This window comes from Phyllobates terribilis, unplaced genomic scaffold (genome assembly GCF_046119375.1).
Source record: "Phyllobates terribilis strain yellow unplaced genomic scaffold, ASM4611937v1 Scaffold_13__5_contigs__length_258822181, whole genome shotgun sequence".
In the NCBI taxonomy this organism is placed as follows: domain Eukaryota; kingdom Metazoa; phylum Chordata; class Amphibia; order Anura; family Dendrobatidae; genus Phyllobates; species Phyllobates terribilis.
In genome coordinates this window covers 125,239,859-125,261,346 of record NW_027362773.1, presented here as the reverse complement: position 1 = coordinate 125,261,346, position 21,488 = coordinate 125,239,859, and the positions used below count along the sequence as shown (strand labels likewise).

General features: G+C 45.5%; 1 protein-coding gene across 1 annotated transcript in view; it reads right to left on the bottom strand.

Annotated features, from left to right (window-relative positions):
- The window catches only part of CDC42BPG (CDC42 binding protein kinase gamma), a 150,403-nt gene extending 130,489 nt beyond the window's left edge, over nt 1-19,914 (bottom strand). The window contains exon 1 of the mRNA XM_073658602.1: nt 19,201-19,914. Coding sequence (XP_073514703.1) covers nt 19,201-19,378 — 178 coding nt within the window. The 5' untranslated portion in view covers nt 19,379-19,914. The remainder of the gene's footprint in view (nt 1-19,200) is intronic.
- Nucleotides 19,915-21,488: the final 1,574 nt, after the last annotated feature.

Sequence of the window (21,488 nt, the reverse complement as noted above, 5' to 3'; positions counted from 1 at the left end):
CTCCCATCTGGCGGAGGTGGATGGACGAGGTTTTTTCTGACCGGTTCTGCCGGCACTTGTACGACCCCCACTGCTGTGGCTCTGATGATGGGAAGACTCTCGGCGTTCCGGTTGCTTAAGCTGCTTATGCTGCTTTGGCGGCTGCGGCTGTGGCTGCTGCTGTTCCTTCTACGGCGGTGACAGCTGCTGCCCAGGTGACTGCGGCTCCTCACTCATGATGATGGGAATGCAGACACCGCCATCTTGACTGCTTCCCATCCTTTTAAAGCGTAAGGGCTCCACCTCCTTTAGGCTCCTCCCCTTCCGGCAGCGTGCTCTCGCCTTCTCTCTTCCCCCCCCCCCCCCACCAGCTGGCGCGCTACGCCGCAGGACCCCCCCCTGCGCAGCCCAGCGGCTCCCGGCGCGCTTGCAGCGGGGATGACCCGGCATCGCACCCCGCGCATGCGCAGACCCGGCTTCCGGTGCGCTACGTAATAGGGCGCATCACAACCCCGCGCGCCGCTACCCCCACGTGCGCAGACCCGGAAGACCTTCCGGCTGGCGCGCTCAATCACCGCTGCCATGTGAGCGCAGACCCGGCGCACGCGGGAGAGGACCCAGGAAGGCAGCCCCCCCCCTCCCCCGCACGCAGACCCAAGTAGCAGCCAGATGGGGCTGAGAACAGAGGGCCATCTGCTGCTTCTTCACGGCCTCCAGGCCGCACCGATCCCGGGATCCCAGGTAGGCAAGGTACCACCTGGAGAGGCTCCCATCAAGGACAGGAACCAAAACTGATGCGGAGGAGAGGTACCGCCTTTTTATTCAGTAGGTTCCTGTCCTTGGTGGGCAGATACCCTCTCTCAGGTGGTGCTGTCATGGGAGAAGGGGAAAAAAAAAATCATATTTCGGGTTGATTTTTACCCCATAGTGAATACCGTATAAAAAAAGACAAAGCCCAAATAACTATGGTGGAATTGCATTCCCCTCTACCCCCCAGCACATTACATGGAAAAACTGAATGGGGTCGTTCAAAACTGCAACTCGTAGTGCAAAAAACAAGCCCTCATATAGCCATGTCAAAAAGTTATAACTTTTGAAAGAAGGAAGGGCAAGAAAGAGAAAAATAAGCAAAGTGCCCCGGAATAAAGTGATTAAACTAATTGAGGGGAAGTTTGGGTGCTTATTACTTCTAAGCACATCTGATGCGAAGTTTTTCTTACATAACAGATTCAAGTTCTCTTCATGGAATACTACCAAACAGAAGTAAAACAGTAAATGCATAAAGAGATGGAAGAAACTGTTGCCATCTATAAATACAGTAACTTACTACTTCCTTATTGTCTTTTGAGGTGAATATTCTGCAATCTTGTTTTTCTAACTAATGTCAAAGCCGCTATAAAAGGAATGTATTGTCGGAAAAAGTCTTATTGTTTAAGTAAAGTTGTAACATTTTTATGTGGAGTTTCTCTTTCTTTGTCTATTCATGTTTGGCAAAAAAAAAAAAAAGTTCTCTCTCACTAGTCACTGATATTTCCAGTCCTGCAAAGATCTTGTACAAATCACTTCTATTGTAAAAGCTGGAGGCCCATGATCCATCATGCTCACACTGAATGTACTCGGGTAGGGAAATCATCAAGATCCGCTGCTGGCAGCTCCATGTGCAATTGCCGACCAATGACGTTCCAGATGTGCTCGAAGGGAGACAATGTCACGGGTGAGTCAGAAGCGACAGTCGCCCTGCAGTTGGTTGCAGGAGATCTCTACGTTTAGCATTACAGACATCTTCTTAGAGGCCGTCTCTAGGACCCAGCGGCTACCTTCCTTTGGCTAATTAACAGCCTGCCTGGGTGTATAAATACCTGCTGTGTTTCAGAGGGAGGTGCCGGCGATATTCATTACCACTTGTGAAGGCTTTGCAAAAGCAGTACTTCATCCTCTTTGGAGCTTGAGGACGTGTGCGCATTTGTCTGGAGTCATCTAAAGCTAAGCAAATTTCTCCCCGTTTGTCCACCCTTGTTGTCTTATAATGTTTAGTGGAGATCAACTAGTGGTCATCTACTCCCTTCCCTAGCCAAAACGACAGGGAAAGACAGGGCTAGGCACGCGTGCAGCGATTGGTGAAGAGCCAATACAGGGACATTAGGGTGACACTAAACCAGACTAGGTGGTCTCCACCCCCCCCCCCCCCTTTTCCTCTTCCCTTTGTGTTGCACTAAGTCTTTCCCACACCTTGCGTCACAGACAAGTCTGGAGATGCTGCAGGCCATGGTAGCAGGTTTGGGCCACAAAGGCTGCTCACAGTAGCACGACCTACATGTGGCCTGGCGTACTGTTGAAAAACGGCCCTTGGGACACTTCAGAGAAATGGCTGCACCACTGATGCCACAACCAATTCAATGTAACGCCGAGCCGATAGTACACTTGATGGAGACCCGCAGCTGGAGATGTGCTTCAGCAATAAGTCCCACTTTTATCTTGGATGAAATGATAGCTGGAGTTTGATTTTGAGACCTTGTGGGCAACGCCATGAAGAAGCCTTCACGAGGAAAGGTCACCAGTTCTACTCCCAGGATTATGGCGTGGAATGGATAATGTACAGTAGCCAATTCCCTGTAGTCCTGATTCCAGGTACACCATCATTGTGGTTTTGTCCTGATGAAGGGGTTTGAAAACTTGGAAACGCATTGATGAAATAAAAGACATTCATGATTCATCTTTGAGTGTGATCATTCTTTTGGACCTTCAGCAGTCCGCATTCTGAACCACCGTATTCCTCATCTATTGCATTGCCTTGATCATGGAACTAGTGATACGGCCGGTTTTCCAAAGTGTTGTATTTTTGTCAGCATGACAATCACCAGGCCGCATTTTGCTCATGCGAGCATCCTGCATGGCCTAAGGCTATGTGCCCACGTTGCGGACCTGAAGCATATTTTTTACGCTTCTCCCTGGCGGGAAAATCGCATGCGGATATTACATGCGGTTTTCCCGCCAGGTAGAAGCGTTTGTGAGGCGTCTTTGCATGCATTTCCGCATGCGGGTTATCAAGCACTTCTCCAAGCATCACTTGGAAAAGTGCTTGACAACTTGTTCAGAATGGTAAAAAATAAAAAAATAAACTTTATACTCACCTTCTGATGCATTCTCTGCCCCGTCCGGAGTCTTGAGCGGCTCACGCTGTTGTGTGCAGGACCTGCGGTGACGTCATTGAGTCATGTGGTGGGTCACATGACTCAATGACGTGGCAGGTCCTTCAGACAACAGCGCGACGGAGGGAAAACATCAGAAGATAAGTATAAACTTTATTTTATTCTTTTTTTTACAGGTTCTTTGGTACCCAGGTCTGGAGGAGAGTCTCCTCTCCTCCAGACTTGGGTACCATCCGCACATTGATTCCGCAGCGCTTCCGCAAAATTAATGAACATGCTGCGGATTTTTGACTGCAGCATATACGCTGCGGAAAAATCCGCAGCATGGGCATTGACATTGCGGAATGCCATTGGGGACCATGGGGTGCGGATCTACATGCGTTTTTCAAGCGTTTACGCTGCGGAAATTCCGCAGCATATACGCTTGAAAAACGCTACGTGGGCACACAGCCTATATGTGCTACCATGGCCTACATCTTCTCCAGACTTGTCCTCCCATCAAGCACATCTGGGACGTCATTGGTTGGCAATTGCAAAAGGAGCTGTCATTAGCACATATTGAGGATTTCCATGTCCAATTGCATTTAGCACCAGAACATTCTTCAAACAGCAATTAATAACCTCACCGATAGCAGCCAAGGCTTTAAGTGCAGGGATTTCTGCGTGGACACTCAGTTTTTTAAAAAAAATGTTGTTTGTTTTTTCCATAATTTCTATATTATTACCATCTTGTGATTTCCATAAATTCCTCGACTTTTGCTTCTTGATGTTGCAATTTCAGTGTTGAGGAGTGGTATGGGAAGTACTAAACTCATCAGATAGCTATACACCCATGTACACTTTTATATACTCTGTAAAAATACACACAGACATATAATCAAACCGGTTTGCATACTAATTGAGGTTTAATAAGCAGCGTCAGCTGCTGAAAAAAAATATCCTAACAAGTGATTAGCAAACAGGGACACCACTAATTATAAGATAAACAGTAACCGGCATGTCTGAAAACACCCACAATGTGCTTTATCATCATATTATTTACCCAAGTCCATACTATTACCTTACTGGGCAATGCTAAAAAGGTCTTTTTCACTGTTGTCACAGGTATTGGTCTTCCCAGCATTTCACAAAAGTGACATATTTGCACTATGTCCTACATATAGGATACAGAAATATTCACATTTACATCAGTGGACAAGCCTTGGTGCCAAGGTCGGACTGTCCTAGCATAGTACTAGAAAATCCCCCGGTAGGACCCGCACTTAACACAATGTTCACGAAGACTCCAGCAGAAGATGCCTGGAGTGGATTGTGGAGCCACGTACCACTAGGGTCTATTTCTTATGGGGCGATTCACATATAACGCATCAGACCATGTATGTTCTGTGTGTGCGCAATAAGTTTCCTATAAAAAGTAGATGTTGGTGACAAGTTTCAGTCCTTCTTCAGAGCAAAAAATGAGAAAGCTGGTTACCAGCAACTTGGACAGCATCTTATGATTCCATATCTATATGGTATTTCTAAATTTGCTTAAAGGGTTGGCTCACCTTAAGGCCTCATTTGCACGTATGCGTTGTATCAGTGTTTTTTTACGGATTCAACACGTACCCATTATAATCTATGGTGCTGTTCACATGTTAGTGTTTCCCGGCAGCACGAATGAAAAGGGCCAATACAAGTCTATGGCTTCGTAAAAAACAGATACAGCACACGGATGGACCCTTTGCAATCCAATAGCTCATCAAAAGGCACAATTTTTTTTTTTTTTCTTTTAGGAGATAGTAGTGAGCCCCCTTACTTCTTGGGCCCCCGTGTGGTTGCACAGATTGCACCAATAGTATATGCCTGCGACTGGGTCAATCAGGAGCACAAAGCCCCTGCATCATCGAACAAGAAGGTAACAGAGGCAGGGAAGTGGTGCCCCTTACCGAAGACCTTGGAATAATTCTTTAAAAAAACGGAACCTGTAATGTCACCCAAGACCCCAAAACTGCCACCATTGTCCTATTTTTGAATTGTTCTGAAATGCTCCCTTTATACATGGCAAAAACACTTTTATAGCGTTAGTCGTTATATGAAAATTAGCCAAGAGTAGTCTATTGGGGCCTTATTCACCCAGAATAGTCAGACCTCAGGTCCTATTGACGCGCCCCTGGGCCTGAGTCGCGCAGCGTTGCGCACGCGGGAGCCTACCCGGAGCCGGATCAGATGGGGGTAGTAGTCTCGTGGCGGTGACCCGGTCCGTGCCCAGGGAGTCAGACTAAGTGGCAGTCTATTAGCAGTAGATGGTGGATGACTACGCCACCCGTTGAATGCAGCTATGGAGCTGCCGCTGCAGGGCAGACCGCTGAGGCCGGTGGAAGGATGGTGCAGCGTGGATGGTATAACCCCCAACGGGAGGGGTATGGCCTCAGGGCAGCCGACGTGGATGATGGGGGTAGCAGGAACCACTCAGACGATGCGGTGTAGTTCAGGGTCTTTACTGGTGACAAAGATAGACCCTCCCGGAGTACTTGCTAGCAATCGGGGCCTGGTCAGTCCTTGAGCAGATGGGATCTCCCCTGGCCAGGCGGAGTTGTAGGCCTTCCCAACTAACTGTACTCTTCTGGCTACCTTGCTAGAGGCGGGTAAAAGTAGCCCACGTCCCTGAGTGTACCGTGTGGTGCTCACCCGTATGGCCGGTGACTTGGGGCCTTCTAATGGCTTCCGCTCCACGATGGCGGTGCTGGTCCCACGCGTGTGACCGTGCCTTCGGGTTTCTGGGCCAGAGGACCTGCAATCCCCTGCCGGTCGGTTTCTGCTGCTGGGTAGAGATTAGTCCCCACAGCCTCGGACTCCGGGTCCGGTGATACTTCTCAGTCAGGGCGAGCTCTGCAGCTGCCAGCCCCTGACTCCTTGTAACACTGCTCCCACAGAGCTCCTGATGTTCTGTTCCTATATTTGCTTCTTTTCTCTGTCTCTACTTCTTCTCTACTCACTAACCCTGCCTCAGCCCTAGGTTTATATAGGGGAAGTTCTTCCCCTCCCAGGACTGGGCAGGAGGTGTGGCATGCATAGGATCCCTGACCAAGAGACCTCCCACCTGCTCTCAGACGTAATATCTCTATCACTGTGGCAACCAGACCCCTGGGGTGTCACATTATAATCACTCTCGCCCAGTGTGATTGACTTCTTCACCGTCCCCGTCATATATTCAGTGTAGGATGTTGCTGTCGATGTGAGGAGGACAGAAAGAAAAATAAAGTTAACTATGCCAAGGCTAGAGCCGTACTAGTCTGGTGGAACAGATGCTCCGCCGGTCTGGTCCTGGCAAATTTACATATAATGAGCGATGCCGTTTAAGTGCCGTTTTCTGCCACATATAACAGGAGAGTTTTGCAACAGCAAGTAATTACAATTCAGGAATAAGGCTTTGATGCATAATAGCGGCATCACTGGCGGACACAGACAGAAGAGGGCCCCTGTGCAAGAACAATACATGGGCTCTTTGCAGCCCAAGAGCTTCTGAAAATGCAAAATTGCACCTGGTTTGGAGGCAGAAATGAGCCCCTGTGCAACCGCAGAGGTTGCACCAATGATATGTCCGCCCCTGAGCGGCATTGAGGACCTGACCGATTGCATTTAAGACAGGCAGGCGTCTCTACAAGTACAATTATTCTTGCATTTTCTAAGAGAAACACTAACATATATGTTTGAACAAAATAATATGCCATAATCATATTAAAACTATATGTTCTTCTGGACAGACAAACTTGCATAATGTTAGTCCATTTTATCGCACCACAGTCTTAGTTTGACTTTGGACTGTCCTTTAACTCTGTGAAATATTCCTAAGAGGTATCCTGCCATTATGAGAGTCAGATGGTAAGAGCCCATTTACATGCATCTGATCTACAAAGTCACACAGCCATAAATCCAAAACATTTTTCATTAGGGCCTCAAGAAGTTGGTAAGAGAAGTGCACATTCTCCAGGGTTTTGCATGGACATGTTCTACCTGAAAAACAAGCTCTGTCACATCACTTGAAGGACAGGCGGCAGAAACTTTTTTTTTTCTTCGTAGAGCAACAAACTTGAGAACCAAAGCAGAAACATTTGGGATTCCATGTACAAATCAATTCTAACTCAAAAGGAGCTCAGGCAATCAATAGGAGGTGCAGCACATCAATCACTATGATGGGGGACATGGGGGAGAAAGTTAGCATGCAGAATTGTTTTTTATGCTTACTGTGAATAATTGCACAGCTCTAATTTATTGTGACCCTCTGCTTTGACTTGGACTCTTGTGATCAAGGCTCCCATTTGTGTGACGCTTGTATACCTCTCATGTGCTGGTATGCAGTCCTTTAATGGAATATAAGGTCATCACTATTAGATCGGTGTAGGGCTCATGCACACGATCGATTTTCTCGTAAGAGTGCCATCTGTGGTTTTCACAGATAGTACTCGCACCCATGATATTTTATAGGGCTGTGCACATGTCCGATTTATTCCTAGGACCGAGTGGGGAAGAAAGAAAAAAAAATAAATAAAAAATAAATAAATAAATAAATAGATTATACCCCAAAAAACGGTGACTAGTGATGAGCATAAAAGCTGGATACTCAAGTTTGCACAGAGTATCGCGGGTGCTCGAGTGAGATGTTCTAGTCCTTGTGCCCGCATGGTTTGCAGCTGTTAACCACAAAACATGCGGGGATTGCCTGACAAACATGGGCAATCCCCGCATGTTTTGTGGCTGTCTAACAGTCGCGAAACATGCAGCCGTTGGGACGCAAACATGTCACTTGAGCACCCGCAAAACTCTGTGCATACCGAGCACCCTAGGCAAACTCAAGTAATGAGCACTAGGCGCTCAACATTACCAGTGACATGTCAGACTTTCATCAGATTGTCGGATCAAAAATCAGCAATGCAAATCTATGGGTCAGTGAAAAAACATCTGACCGCACTCAGAAGACGTTCAATTCAAAACACAAGAAAATGGAGTAACTAGTCCAATTCTAAAATATAATTATGTTTATTTAGAATTTAATTTACAAAAATGGCATACAATAAAGTACACAAATACAGACAAAGTCATAGGTAAGATACAAATGTCAAAAAAGGTGTACTGGCCACTCAATTATAAGGGTTGGGAAGAGTTACTCATATACTTAGATTCTATAAAGTGCAAATGCTCAAGTAATATAGAAGTCTATTTATATATAAAATGCATCTAGATCATAAACACCAATTTTCAATGTATCCATATACCTAACCAGTATGTCAGCCTGCCAGTGTGGCAATTCCTTAGGACTTCATAAATAGATATTAGGATAGTAATGAATACAGAGAGAAAAAATAAAAGTTCTTATTCACTCTTGCCCATCTGTCATCCACGTTGAACCAGTAAAAGCAGCCCCAACGCGCGTTTCGCATGGACTGCCTCAGGGGGCTGTAAGTATCGGTGTGTCCAGACCATTCTTAAATAGAGTACCACTACAGGTGTGACATCCAAGTGCAGTCCAATTTTCAAGGACTGACCTAATGGAGAAGGTGGAGAAGGTGGAGAAGCTTCCCCTTGCTGCCCTGCACGTCTGAGAAAAATTGAAGCCACTCTGAACAAACTGATCCTAATAATCGGTCTGTTTTTCCTCAGATTTTTATATTTTTTTTCCCCCTCAAACAGACAGTCTTGTGACTCTACCCTTAGTCCACTGATCAGGGGTCTCCTGGTAAAGCAGCCACTGGAAGATCACAGTGGGTGGTACAGGAACTCCACCGCTCCGTGCAATGTGTCGTGTCCATCTGGGGTGCTAAAGCCAAGTCAATATATGCTGAGCTGCAGTACCCAAGTACTCTACACAGTCTATGGAGCAGTGGCATTCCAGCTCCATACACTCTACAGCTGATTGGGGTGGAGTGCATATTCTGAGATTATCAGTAGCATAGTCTTCGACAACCCGTTTAATGAAGAGACCCATTAATAAAAGTAACATTTTAATCCAAAACCAGGTATTCCTGAAACCCACAACTTTACATGAAACACGGGTTGTCAAAGGACAACAGCAAAACCAGTCACTTTAAGGCCACATTCACGTGTTGTGGAAAATTTCAGCTGCAGATTGGGTAACAAATCCGCAGACAAAATCTGCATGCTTTACTTGCAGATTTCATCCTACTTTATTACCAAGCACTGAGATCCTCAATGAAAACCCGCACAAGTGCGAGCACGCTGCAGATTTGAAATCCACACCTTGCTTTTAATTTCATCCGGATTTATTTCCTCACAATGTGTGAAAAGGAATTCAGAAAAACCCATTTACTTGTAATGCAAATTGCAGCAGGTTTGCAGTAAGGAAACCGCACGGCAAATTCACATGACGTGGTAGCATGAAGCAAGCAATAATTCTCAGCCGAAATATAAATTTCCTTCATTACTCCTTTATGAAGCATCCTTGTAGGAGCAATGTAATAGGGGTTCCCTTTGGATTGAAAACATTTTTTTTTCTTCAGGAGTAAAAATCACGTATTTGAAAAAATATCTATTAAATAACTTTTACATATCAAGTCATTTCTAGTGTTGAGCATTCCGATACTGAAATATCGGGTATCGACCGATATTCGCGGTATCGGAGTTCCGATACTTTTAGAATATCGAATACTGGAATCGGAAGTTCCCATAATGCCTGCGCTCTGCAGTGTCTCTGAAAGATGACAAGCTGGATGGCAGCGCTCAGCTTACTGTACTTGTCATTTAGTGTTAAAGGATTTATTAAAAAAAATAATAGTGTTTTCATGCACCGTCTCTTTAAAAAAAGCCGGCTGGCAATTCAGCAGTGGCATACACCGGTACCCGACAATTTACAACAGAAAGAATAGAGCATCACACATAGATAGAAACATGTCAGTCACATATATAAGAAGTACAGTGACAGTGTTGCTTACTGTACTTGTCATTTAGTAGAAACAGAAAACACTGAATCTTAAAGCACAGGACACAGACCATACTATCACCTGTAGGCTGGCCCGGTCAAACTTATGTCAAGTGCTTAGTGTATGGACCAATAAGGAATGGCAGACCATTCGGTAACACACATGGAAAAAAGAGAACCACCAAATGATAGGTCCAATCATACAAAGGATTAAATAAATCACTTTATTAATGTAAGGGTAACAAGTGGCACTACATGCAAAGAAAAAGCCGCATTGTAGAGTCCAAAACACAGAAATAAATACAGAGTAAAATTACATGATGAGCTGCATAATAAACATAATGATAATGCAACAGGTACAAGTATTAGAAATATATATATCCCCTGACGAAGGACGTGGTGTCCGAAACGCGCGTCGGGGTTTGCCGCGGAGTGCCACTCACACTGGCTGCTGTTTACACAGGTACGCTACACATCTTTCTCCCACACATATTTTTCTAACTGATTGTATGTTGTCCCTTTGGTATTGCTTGTACGTATATATTGGATATTTGATATAGATATGGTCAGTATTACAGTACTTCTATATATATTGGTTGTCCATTTTCTTGCTCTGTATCCTTGAGCATACTTCTGCTCTTTCTCCTAGATTCTTAGGGGACTCGTTCTATATATATATATATATATATTTCTAATACTTGTACCTGTTGCATTATCATTATGTTTATTATGCAGCTCATCATGTAATTTTACTCTGTATTTATTTCTGTGTTTTGGACTCTACAATGCGGCTTTTTCTTTGCATGTAGTGCCACTTGTTACCCTTACATTAATAAAGTGATTTATTTAATCCTTTGTATGATTGGACCTATCATTCGGTGGTTCTCTTTTTTCCACTTGTCATTTAGTGTAAAGGATTTATTAAAAAAAAAAAAAAAAAATTGGCGTGGGGTTCCCCGTAATTTTAGGCTCTAGCGGAGGTTAAGCAGACGGCTGGGGCAGATGTTTGAAGCCTGGGAAGGGGGCAATACCCACGGAGCTTCCCAGGCTACTAATATCAGACCCCAGCTGAATACCTAGCCTTTACTAGCTATTAAAATGGGGGACACCCCCCAAAAAATGACATGGGGTCCCCCCTATTTTAATAGCTAGCAAAGGCTAGGCAGACAGCTGGGGGCTGATATTAATAGCCCAGGAATGGTGCCATGAATATTGGCCCCCTCCCAGGCTAGAAACACCAGCCGTCAGCCGCCCCAGAAATGGCGCATCCATAGGATGTGCCAATTCTGGCACTTAGCCTCGCTCTTCCCACTGCCCTGTAGCGGTGGCAGTGGGGTAATAGGGCTGGGGTTGATGTCAGCTTATAATGCCAGCTGACATCAAGCCCAGGTTAGTAATGGAGAGGCGTCTATAAGACACCCCATAGTCAAAGTTAAAAAAAAAACATAACACCCAGAATAAAGTCCTTTAATTGAAATAAACACACCATTTTTTAATGTTCTAAATTAAACCATACTTACCATCACACCCATTCCAGCTGAAGCCAATGTCTTCTGCAATAAAAGTAAAATAATAAAGCAACATCATCCTTACCTTTCCATGGTTCCCACGACAGCTTCAGCTCTGCTACATTGACATGACAGGCTGGATCGCAACAGAACACTGCCATCCAGCTTGCCATGCCACAGAGACTGAGAAGCGCAGGCATGCTTGCGCTCCTCAGTGTCTCGCTGAGACGGCATCCAGATGAGCCGAGTTCATGTCCAATGAACTCAGCTCACCTCATGCACGTCACTGACAGCGTGGGAAAATTCTCCTGCTCAAGCGCTGAGCGCAGGAGAATTTTCCCACGCTGTCAGTGACGTGCATGAGGTGAGCTGAGTTCATTGGACATGAGTTCACCTCATGCACGTCACTGACAGCGTGGGAAAATTCTCCTGCGTTCAGAGCTTCAGCAGGAGAATTTTCCCACGCAGTCAGTGACGTGCATGAGGTGAGCTGAGTTCATTGGACATGAACTCGGCTCATCTGGATGCCGTCACAGCCAGACACTAGTGAGCGCAAGCATGCCTGCGCTTCTCAGTCTCTGCGGCATGGCAAGCTGGATGGCAGCGTTCTGTTGCGATCCAGCCTGTCATGTGAATGTAGCAGAGCTAGAGCCGTCGTGGGAACCATGGAAAGGTAAGGATGAGATTGCTTTATTATTTTACTTTTGTGGCGCCCCGAGGGCTCGGTTGCCACAGGGGTATTGCACCTCATCCAGAGGTGTGATATTCCACTCCCAGGTAAGGATGGAGTGTGGACAAGGGCTCAGTTAGCCGCACACACACACTCACCCCATTTCCGGGGGACAGCTCGACGGTGCTCCCAGCTGCGGGCACAACTGACCATGTCCCTGGCTGGAGTGGGGAGGGGGGGGGGGGGGGAGAGAGAACTCAGTGGCGTAGGAGCAGAAAGGGGTCGGTTTCTGTAGCACAGGAAGGAGCTCATTGGGTGCAGGTCACCTGAGCTCAGACACAGAGAAGCAGATAAAAGGTGGGAGCCATCTTAAGTCAGAGAGTAGTTCAGTCAGAGCAGAAGGGAGCGAGAGCCGACAGGGAGCAGCGGCTCAGGCTGAGCTTGGCTCCACGAGGCAGGCCTAGAGAGAAGGCCGGGGCCAGAGAGGAGAAGGAGAAGAGACAGAGGAGTGGAAGGGCTCCAGAAACAAGAAGGCAGAAGGGACCCTAAGAGTGCAGAACGGTCAGCAACCGTTGCATACCCCATTATAGCGGGTGGAAGGGTCAGGCTGTGGAAAGGTACCGGATCCCTAAGTTGGTGGAGGCGAATCTACCCTCAGCCAAGAACTGGAGGTTGTGACCATTTATTGGTGCAACCCCCCGCTAAACCTGCTAGGAAGGCACCATATAGGATAGCGGGAAGTGAAGGCCAACGCTTACACGACACGGTCCGCGGTAGCCGGACAGAAGTCAGGACACTGGTGGGGCACGAGAGGCCAGAGAAAGGACAGAAGGGGGTCCTGTGCCATACTCCTGAATTGCCTGGGGGTTGACCGAGCTCCTCACCTGGTGGACGCAGCACGGCTCGGGCAGTCCTTGCTGACAGAAGTGACTTGGATAACAACTGTGAGTAAAAGACCCTGGACTGCATCATTGGACTCTGTGTGATTTCTGCTGCGCCTGCACCATCACCCCCAGCATCCACCTACACTGCCTGAGGCTACACTCTTCCCGTGGGGAGTTATCCTACCCATGTGCTGCACACCAACACCAGCCTCAGTGGTCTGCCTCGCAGCGGCGGTTATCCCTGACCGCAATCCGCGGGTGGCGTAGTCGGACATTCAAAACACTGATAAATAAATAGACTGCCACAATTTGGTCTGACCACCCTGAGCCACGGGATCGGGTTGCCACTACTACCCCCAGCATCGTACAGAAGCCCGGTTCCGGGTACCACACGGCCCAGGGGGCGAGTCACTTTTATTGCAGGAGATCGTTGGCTTCAGCTGGAATGGGCATGATGGTAAGTATGGTTTAATTTAGAACAATAAAGAATTGTGTCTTTATTTCAATTAAAGGACTTTATTCTGGGTGGTTTTTTTTTTTTTAACTTTGACTATGGGGTTAGTAATGGGAGTGTCTTATATACGCCTCGCCATTACTAACCTGGGCTAGATGTCAGCTGGCATTATAAGCTGACATCAACCCCAGCCCTATTACCCCACTGCCACCGCTACAGGGCAGTGGGAAGAGCGAAGCTAAGTGCCAGAATTGGCACATCCTATGGATGTGCCATTTCTGGGGCGGCTGACGGCTGGTGTTTCTAGCCTGGGGGGGGCGCCAATATTCATGGCACCCTTCCTGGGCTATTAATATCAGCCCCCAGCTGTCTGCCTAGCCTTCGCTAGCTATTAAAATAGGGGGGACACCACGTCATTTTTTTGGGGGTCCCCCATTTTAATAGCTAGTAAAGGCTAGGTATTCAGCTGTGGGCCGATATTAGTAGCCCGGGAAGCTCCGTGGGTATTACCCCCTTCCCAGGCTTCAAACATCTGCCTCAGACGTCTGCTTAACCTCCGCTAGAGACTAAAATTACGGGGAACCCCACGCCAATTTTTTTTTTTTAATAAATCCTTTATTTTTACACTAAATGACAAGTACAGTAATCAACACTGTCACTGTACTTATTATATATGTGACTGACATGTTTCTATCTATCTATCTAATCTATGTGTGATTCTCTATTCTTTCTATTCTAAATTGTCGGGTACCGCTGCTGAATTGCCGGCCGGCTTTTTTAAAGAGACGGTGCATGAAAACACCATTATGTTTTGTAATAAATCCTTTACACTAAATGACAAGTACAGTAAGCAACACTGTCACTGTACTTCATATATATATGTGACTGACATGTTTCTATCCATCTAATCTATGTGTGATGTTCTATTCTTTCTGTTCTAAATTGTCAGGTACTGGTGTATGCCGCTGCTGAATTGCCGGCTTTTCATGTCATTCTACATTATTCTTAGTTGTTTTCCTTCATGTAGAATTAACCTACAAGGAAAGAAAGGGTTTATTTTTATACAGATATTTGTGTCCCATTGACTTGCATTGGTTTCCGGTATCGGAATCGGCGATATCCGATACTTTTTGGGTATCGGTCCGATCCGATATTTCCCGATATCGGAAGGTATCGCTCAGCACTAGTCATTTCTCTTTTGAATAAAAGTTGATAGCAATTCAGTGGGGACTAGAACAATTTGTTACAGTTCTCCAAACTCTGTAGCAACTTAGTTTGAATGATAGAGAAAAAAAAAGTGTATACATATTCAACTTCCCTCAGATTGTAAAAAAGTAGGAGAAAGAAAACAAATGCAACATGGATGAAAAAGGGATAATATGAGGGGAAAAAAAAAGCTTACTTTTTTCATGGATGTCAACATGAAAGCAGATGTGTGAATGTAGCCTTATATTGTTAGGCTGGGTTTAGATGATCATATTGAAAAACTGTGCAGGCTTTGACTTTGTGAAGAATGCCAGGGCAGGCTTTACATTGCATGCATTATTTTGTTTTTTAACCAGAATAGTGCAAACTACGATTTGGTCTGCCCTGGAAAAATCAGCCATGTGCACTGGCAGTAATGGGTCTGTTTGCAGTGTCACACAGAGCGCACATGGACTTGTTACAGGCTCGTCACAGAGCCCTAGAGAAGAGTTTAATTGTTGCTGCTACAGCCCCATTGGAAACCATTGCCGACATAGGGTTCTACTGTAAAATGACAACTTTTCCAAACTGATTTTCAGAAGGGTGCTATTCCAGCTCCGCTCACTTCCACTTCGGGAGGGGAGAAGGGCCAATGACATAGATGCAAGCAGGCATCAGTCTACATGACGGCACCAGCCATTCTCACCTCCCAATGTAGAAACGCCTGGAGCCAGAATAATCCTTTAAAAATTTAAATAGCCACCTGGTAGAACAGTTCTGAACATATTCATGGCTTCACTATGGCGACTGTTGCCCCTATGTATGGATACACCGCAAGAATGTATCCTTATCCTATTCAGGCTTTATATTCAAAATGCAAGTTTAAAGAGAACCTGTCAGCACAATATTGTAAAGAAAAGACATGGCTGTAATGGCGCTGCAATACAGATTAAATTGATACATTTGGTGAAGAAATCCACTTTGTGGTTCTTCTTTAATCAGCGTTTAAAGATTTCTGCTAATTAGATTTCGGTGCACAGGGGCCGGACTGTGCACTGGGTCTTTTGCTCCCTGTCTGATTCCCCGACCTGTCCGCTGCCTCCGGTCTGTGAATAACAGGTCTTTGCTGACATTTCAAGCAGAGGAGGCAGGTCCATTCACAGACCGGAGGAGGGCAGAGGGGCTGAGGAATCGCAGACCGGGAGGAGAAGACCCAGTGCACAGTCCGGCCCCTGTGCACCGAAATCTAATTAGCAGAAAACTTAAAATGGTGATTAAAGAACAACAACAAAGTGCATTTCTTCACCAAAGGTATCAATTTAATCTGTATTACAGTAAAATTACAGCAATGACTTTACAATATAGTGCTGACAGGTTCTCTTCAAGGAGTGGTGCCAAATATTTTCTGCAGATGTGCCATGACACATTTTTCCTTTGTAAAGGTGGGTTCTCCAGTATATTTGCTACACGTATACCAATAATTACTGGCTATAAATATGGCAAAACAATACTCTTTGTAGTAGATTTAGCTAATGATAACCCATGGACATGTCACTGTCATGAACATGATGAGGTGAGCAAAGCATTGAAAAAATAAAAATAAATGAATCATTCCCAATTGACCAATAGCTGCACTGAGTGTCAAGCCCATGTTTGTAAATAAATAAAACTTGATTGCAAAAATTAAGTGTATTATGCTACAGTAGCAATACATTAACCATAATGTTCCTCCACGCTCCGTTTAACCCTCTATGAGCACAAAACTACCACGTAACTAAGACTTCCCTGCAGACATCAATGTAAGCCGAGACTCCTGTAGTGACACTGAAGATGGCCCTCCGAAAGAAGAGATCAAACGTGGGCAACAGACAACGACAAGATATAGAGAAAGCCAGACAGACCAGTCTGTCCCATGAGAATTTCATAGATACCGATACCAAACTGTGGTCAGGGGACAGGTTGGGTGACAGTGATGTCACACCCTGCCGGCTGCTTTGATTTACCCCTTAAATAAGCTGAGCCATCACAGGAAAACAATACTTTTCATTTTAACTGCAGTAGATTTACTGTACACGGCGGTAATAGACAATATGGACTACTTATACATGTGTATCAACACACAACTACAGTCATTAATTTAATGTCATGGGTAATAATATTTTAGACATTCTCCTATGTAGACTGGAAAAATAAAGAAGGCGATGTCCAAAAAAAAAAAAAAATAAAAAATAAATGTAAAAGGGAAATAAAAAAAGAAGTCACATTTGATCCTGACTTTTATGATGTTTCATATCAATGCATGGGACTAGGGGGTGCATTTCCACCTCCAAAACTGCAAGCAGCTTCTGACTCAGGTACAAAGGGGTGGATTGTGATGAAGTATTAGACTACAAAGGGCCCCATATACTGTCCTGGCACAGGGGCCCACTTCTGTCTGTGTTTGCCCTTACATAGGACAAAGACTATATGAACAATGGACATGGAGCAATGTGCACTATCATATACAACATCCTTTATCATCAGCTGCTGATGCCTTTTTTTAACTAAACAGCAGAATCCAATTGAAGTCCATGAGATGTTTGTTTTCTACTATCCATTAGATTAGAGGGAAACAAAAGATGGATGAACATGAACTTCATTTGTGTTTCTGTCACCATTTCACTTTTTTTTTTTTTTTTTTTTTTTTTTTTTTTAACAGACATACATCTATTCTCCTAACACTGCTAAGTTAGTTGATGCAACAGCATGACTTCCTAATACAAAGCAGACCTGTGGCGGATTAGCCACGATAAATGGTGACTTGAACTCTTCTAAGCGTCTCCAGAAAATTATTATTTTTTTATTTATTTTTTTTTTTTTTTTTGGATATTAACCTAACATTTTTTTTTTTTTATTTGGAACTTAAAAAGGGTGTACTCAAGTTTGAAAGTAATATCTTGTCCAAAGGATAGGCGATAATTTTGAAATCGTTGGTGGTTCAACTATTATGGCTCCCACGAAACAGGGATCTTAAGAGCCCCAGCTGAATGGGGCAGAGGTCGATCAGGTGCTCTATTCAGTCTAATAGGAGCGCCGAAGATCAGCCAAGCGCAGCGCTCCGCAGTCTCCAGAGATCCCATTAAGAATGAATGGAACATTAGTGCGCACGACTGACCTCTGCTCCATTCAGCTGGAGCTCTTCAGAGCCCCAGTTCTCGGCATGGGTGGGGGCTACGGCGGTCTGACCCCCAGCGATTGAAAAGCTATCTCCTAACCTGTGGATAGAGGGACTTGAGAACAACTCTTTAAAAAGAGGTTGTCAAGTCAAAAGGAATCACCTCTCTCTCTGTTAGATAGGTGACAACTTGCTGATTGGTGGGTGTACCACCGTCAGGAAATGCACCAGTTGGCAGATCAGGGAATTTTTGTACGCTACAAAAATCGAGGTTACGGGTGGACGCCCGACTGCAACTTCTTTCGTTCTGCCAGAAAAAAATAATGGAGTGCAGCGGTAGCGCTTGGAAGACCCATAGAGAATGAATGGAGCGGCGGTTGAGCATGTGCATTACTGCTTGAGTCAGGGGCAGACGCAACCTGTGCAGGCGCCCAAGATGTAAGAGGGCTCTTGGGCTGCAAAGGGCCCATATATTGTTCTCGCACATAGGACCTTTTCCGCCTGTGTCCGCCAGTGGCTCCAGTCTAAGGGTATGTGCCCACGTCGCGTTTTACAAGCGTATATGCTGTGGAATTTCCGCAGCGTAAACGCTTGTGAAATGCTAGGTAATCCGCCCCCCATGGTCCCCAAGGGGAATCCGCAAGTTCTATGCCCATGCTGCGGATTTTTCCGCAGCGTTTTTGATGCGCGCAAAAATCCGCAGCATGTCCATTAATTTTGCGTTTCCGCAAGCGGAATTGCCTTTGCAATGCAATAAAAAACGCAAGGCAATTCCGCATGTCGAAAACGCGCGATAAACGCGTGCGGAATTCCGCATGCGTTTTTCCGGGAGAGGACATGCAGAAATGAAGCAGAAATTTTCTGCTTCATTTCTGCAATGTGGGCACATAGCCTAATGGTGATAAAAGTCCCCTGTCCTGCCAATTGGTGCGAGTGGACAGATCCCTACAAGTTATCACCTGTAAGCGATTGTTTATACTGGACAGCCCCTTTAAGAAGTTGTTGCAAAGGGAAATTCAGGGGTGTAACTATAGTTAGCACAGGGGTTGCGGTTGCACCTAGAGGGGCCCCAAAAGATTTCTTTGGCCCACATGACAGGACCTATTAAAGTCCCGAGATAGGAGGAGGAGATCTTCACATGGAGTTGATCATTATTGAGATCATGGCAGGTCAATATAGATTTTCCCAGAATTAAAAAATATATAATAATAATAATAATAATAATAACCCCAAATCGGATCACCCCAACCTCAGCCTCCATTCACACTGGGTGAAGTTTCGGTGTAACGGTGGTCTCTTACCCCAGGCCAGGAATTCTGTCACATTCTTGTCCCGTCGCAGCGGTGGTGCGTTACATTCCTGACACAGACAGATTACCACGTCTAGGAGGGTCTCCACGCTGAGGGAATCGCAGTCACATCCATAAGGACCTTTGAGGACCAAGTCCTCCAGCTTCTTCAGCCGCTTTTCCACAGACATGTTGGAGAGTTTTCTTCTTTTACCAGTTTGTCCAACAAGAACTGGGGGGGGGGGGGGGGAAGCACAGGAGGTGGTCCCACTGCTCACAGCATGTCCAAACCTTTCCCAGATGTGGAGGGACAGTCCTGCTGATGGCTGCAAAGTGTTATCAGGGGGGGGGGGGGGGTCCTTAAAGTTTTAGGCCACCATTAAAGCTGCCTGTGGTGCATGTAATAAGGGGTTACTTGCAATGGCCACATACAATGTGCTGCTCCCTGCAATGGCCGGTGGGCAGCTGTGCATATCTGTGTGAGTCACACCAGTGCCACCCATACACCCAGTGTCATGCACACGCGTGCCAGTCGCAGGGCACACAGTGACACCGTCCAGCAGCAGTGCCACCCCGCAGTGCCATGGCTGTCCCGCACGGCCACTCACCCGCCTCAGCTCCGTGTCCCCTGTACGTGGCTGTCTGTGAGGAGCGGCGCAGTCTTCCTGGAAGTGCTGCTGTCCTCTCTCTTCTTCCCTCACCTGCACAGGCCACGCCCAGCACACGGGGAGAGGGGTGTGGCTACACGCTCACCTGGACGCCACGCCCCCTCCCCTTGGTGATTGACACTCAGCACAAGGTACTTATTGCGAGGGCTATGGCAGTCACGTGGCCTGTACTATGCCACCGAACTGACCAATGCGTCTAATCTGCGTCGTTTTGCCTTCACAATCTTACTAGCAGATCTCATTAACCCCTTAATTTATTAGTATTATCATCATGTACATTTTTTTCACATAAAAAATATGGAGTTTTCTGGATGAAAATCTGACAATTTTTCATCCGCTCGTCTGAATCTGGTCTAAGGCCATGTTCCCACTTGCAGAAGCGCTGCATTTTTTTTTCCCTATTACGTTTTATTTTCCGTGAGTCTCTGCACCAAAATGCGCAATGTGCTCCGATTTTTTTTCTTTTAAGTTTTCCCTCTTTTTGGATGCGTTTTTGGTTGCAAATTTGACGCAGTAATTCTTTAAAAAACATTGTAACACTAGCCCAATTGCAACTTTTTTTAGGCTCCCCATAGAAATCTATGGGAAAAAAGCAACTAAAAATACATGGTTCCATAGGGTCTTTAGATGCACAGTGGCTGTGACTTTTGCGGACCCCTCCCTACCCCTGCAGTATTTGAATAAGGCTTTACGCGCCTTCATTTAGTTGAAATAAGGAGGACAGATTTTTGTGGCAGCTGTTTCTCTCCTGTCCCCATATAGGTGATCTGCATATTTCCAGTCACATTACGACTAGACGTATCCAGCTTTGCCCAATTCATTTTAATAGAGCGAGGCTGCACATGTCTAGTCGGCATGTGACCCAGAGTGACTGCAGATCTGATCCCTAAGCCTGGACAACCCCTTTAAGGGCCGGTCTTAATGAATCAGATCCTTTGGTTTTTCCACCTGTCGTATTGTCTATGTTGTCAATTTATGCTGCGGATTTCAATGCTGATTTCCACAGGAAATTGTGTGTTCTGCAGCAATACCGCAACATTTATGTAATTAATCTGTAACGAAAAAAGCCCCACACAATTTGGTGATTTTTTTTTTGCCGCTGAAGGTTTCCCACTGTGGAAAAGAAAAATCGGCATATCTTTAAAGGGAATCTGTCGGCACAGAATGATAGTTCAAACCAAGCACAGCTCATTGTAGGGGACATAACCCTACTAAAAATCAAATTTAAAAAAGCTGTGTTCCCACAATGAATTATGGTGAGTTTTTTGATTTTGCAGAATTGCTGCGCCTATTATGTAAATTAGATGACTTGCATTTTTTCGGCTGCGGTTTTTGTGCCTTGTTGGTGAGTCATGTTTCAAACAAAGCTGCTCTGTTTTGGAAATTTCCTGGCGTTTGGTTTTGCTAAAACTTTATTGATACATTCATGTGTGGATTACATGCGGATTTTACCTGCGGATTTTCATCCAGGTCTATGGCGAAAAATTCACAAATAAAAGTCATAAGGGAAATTTGACATGTTGTGGATTTGAAAAATGCAACACAGGTCAGTTTCCACAGTGTAAAGAAAAAAAAGCACAGTGGGAATGAGATTTCTAGAAGTCCCACGCACTTTGCTAGAAATGTAAAGGCT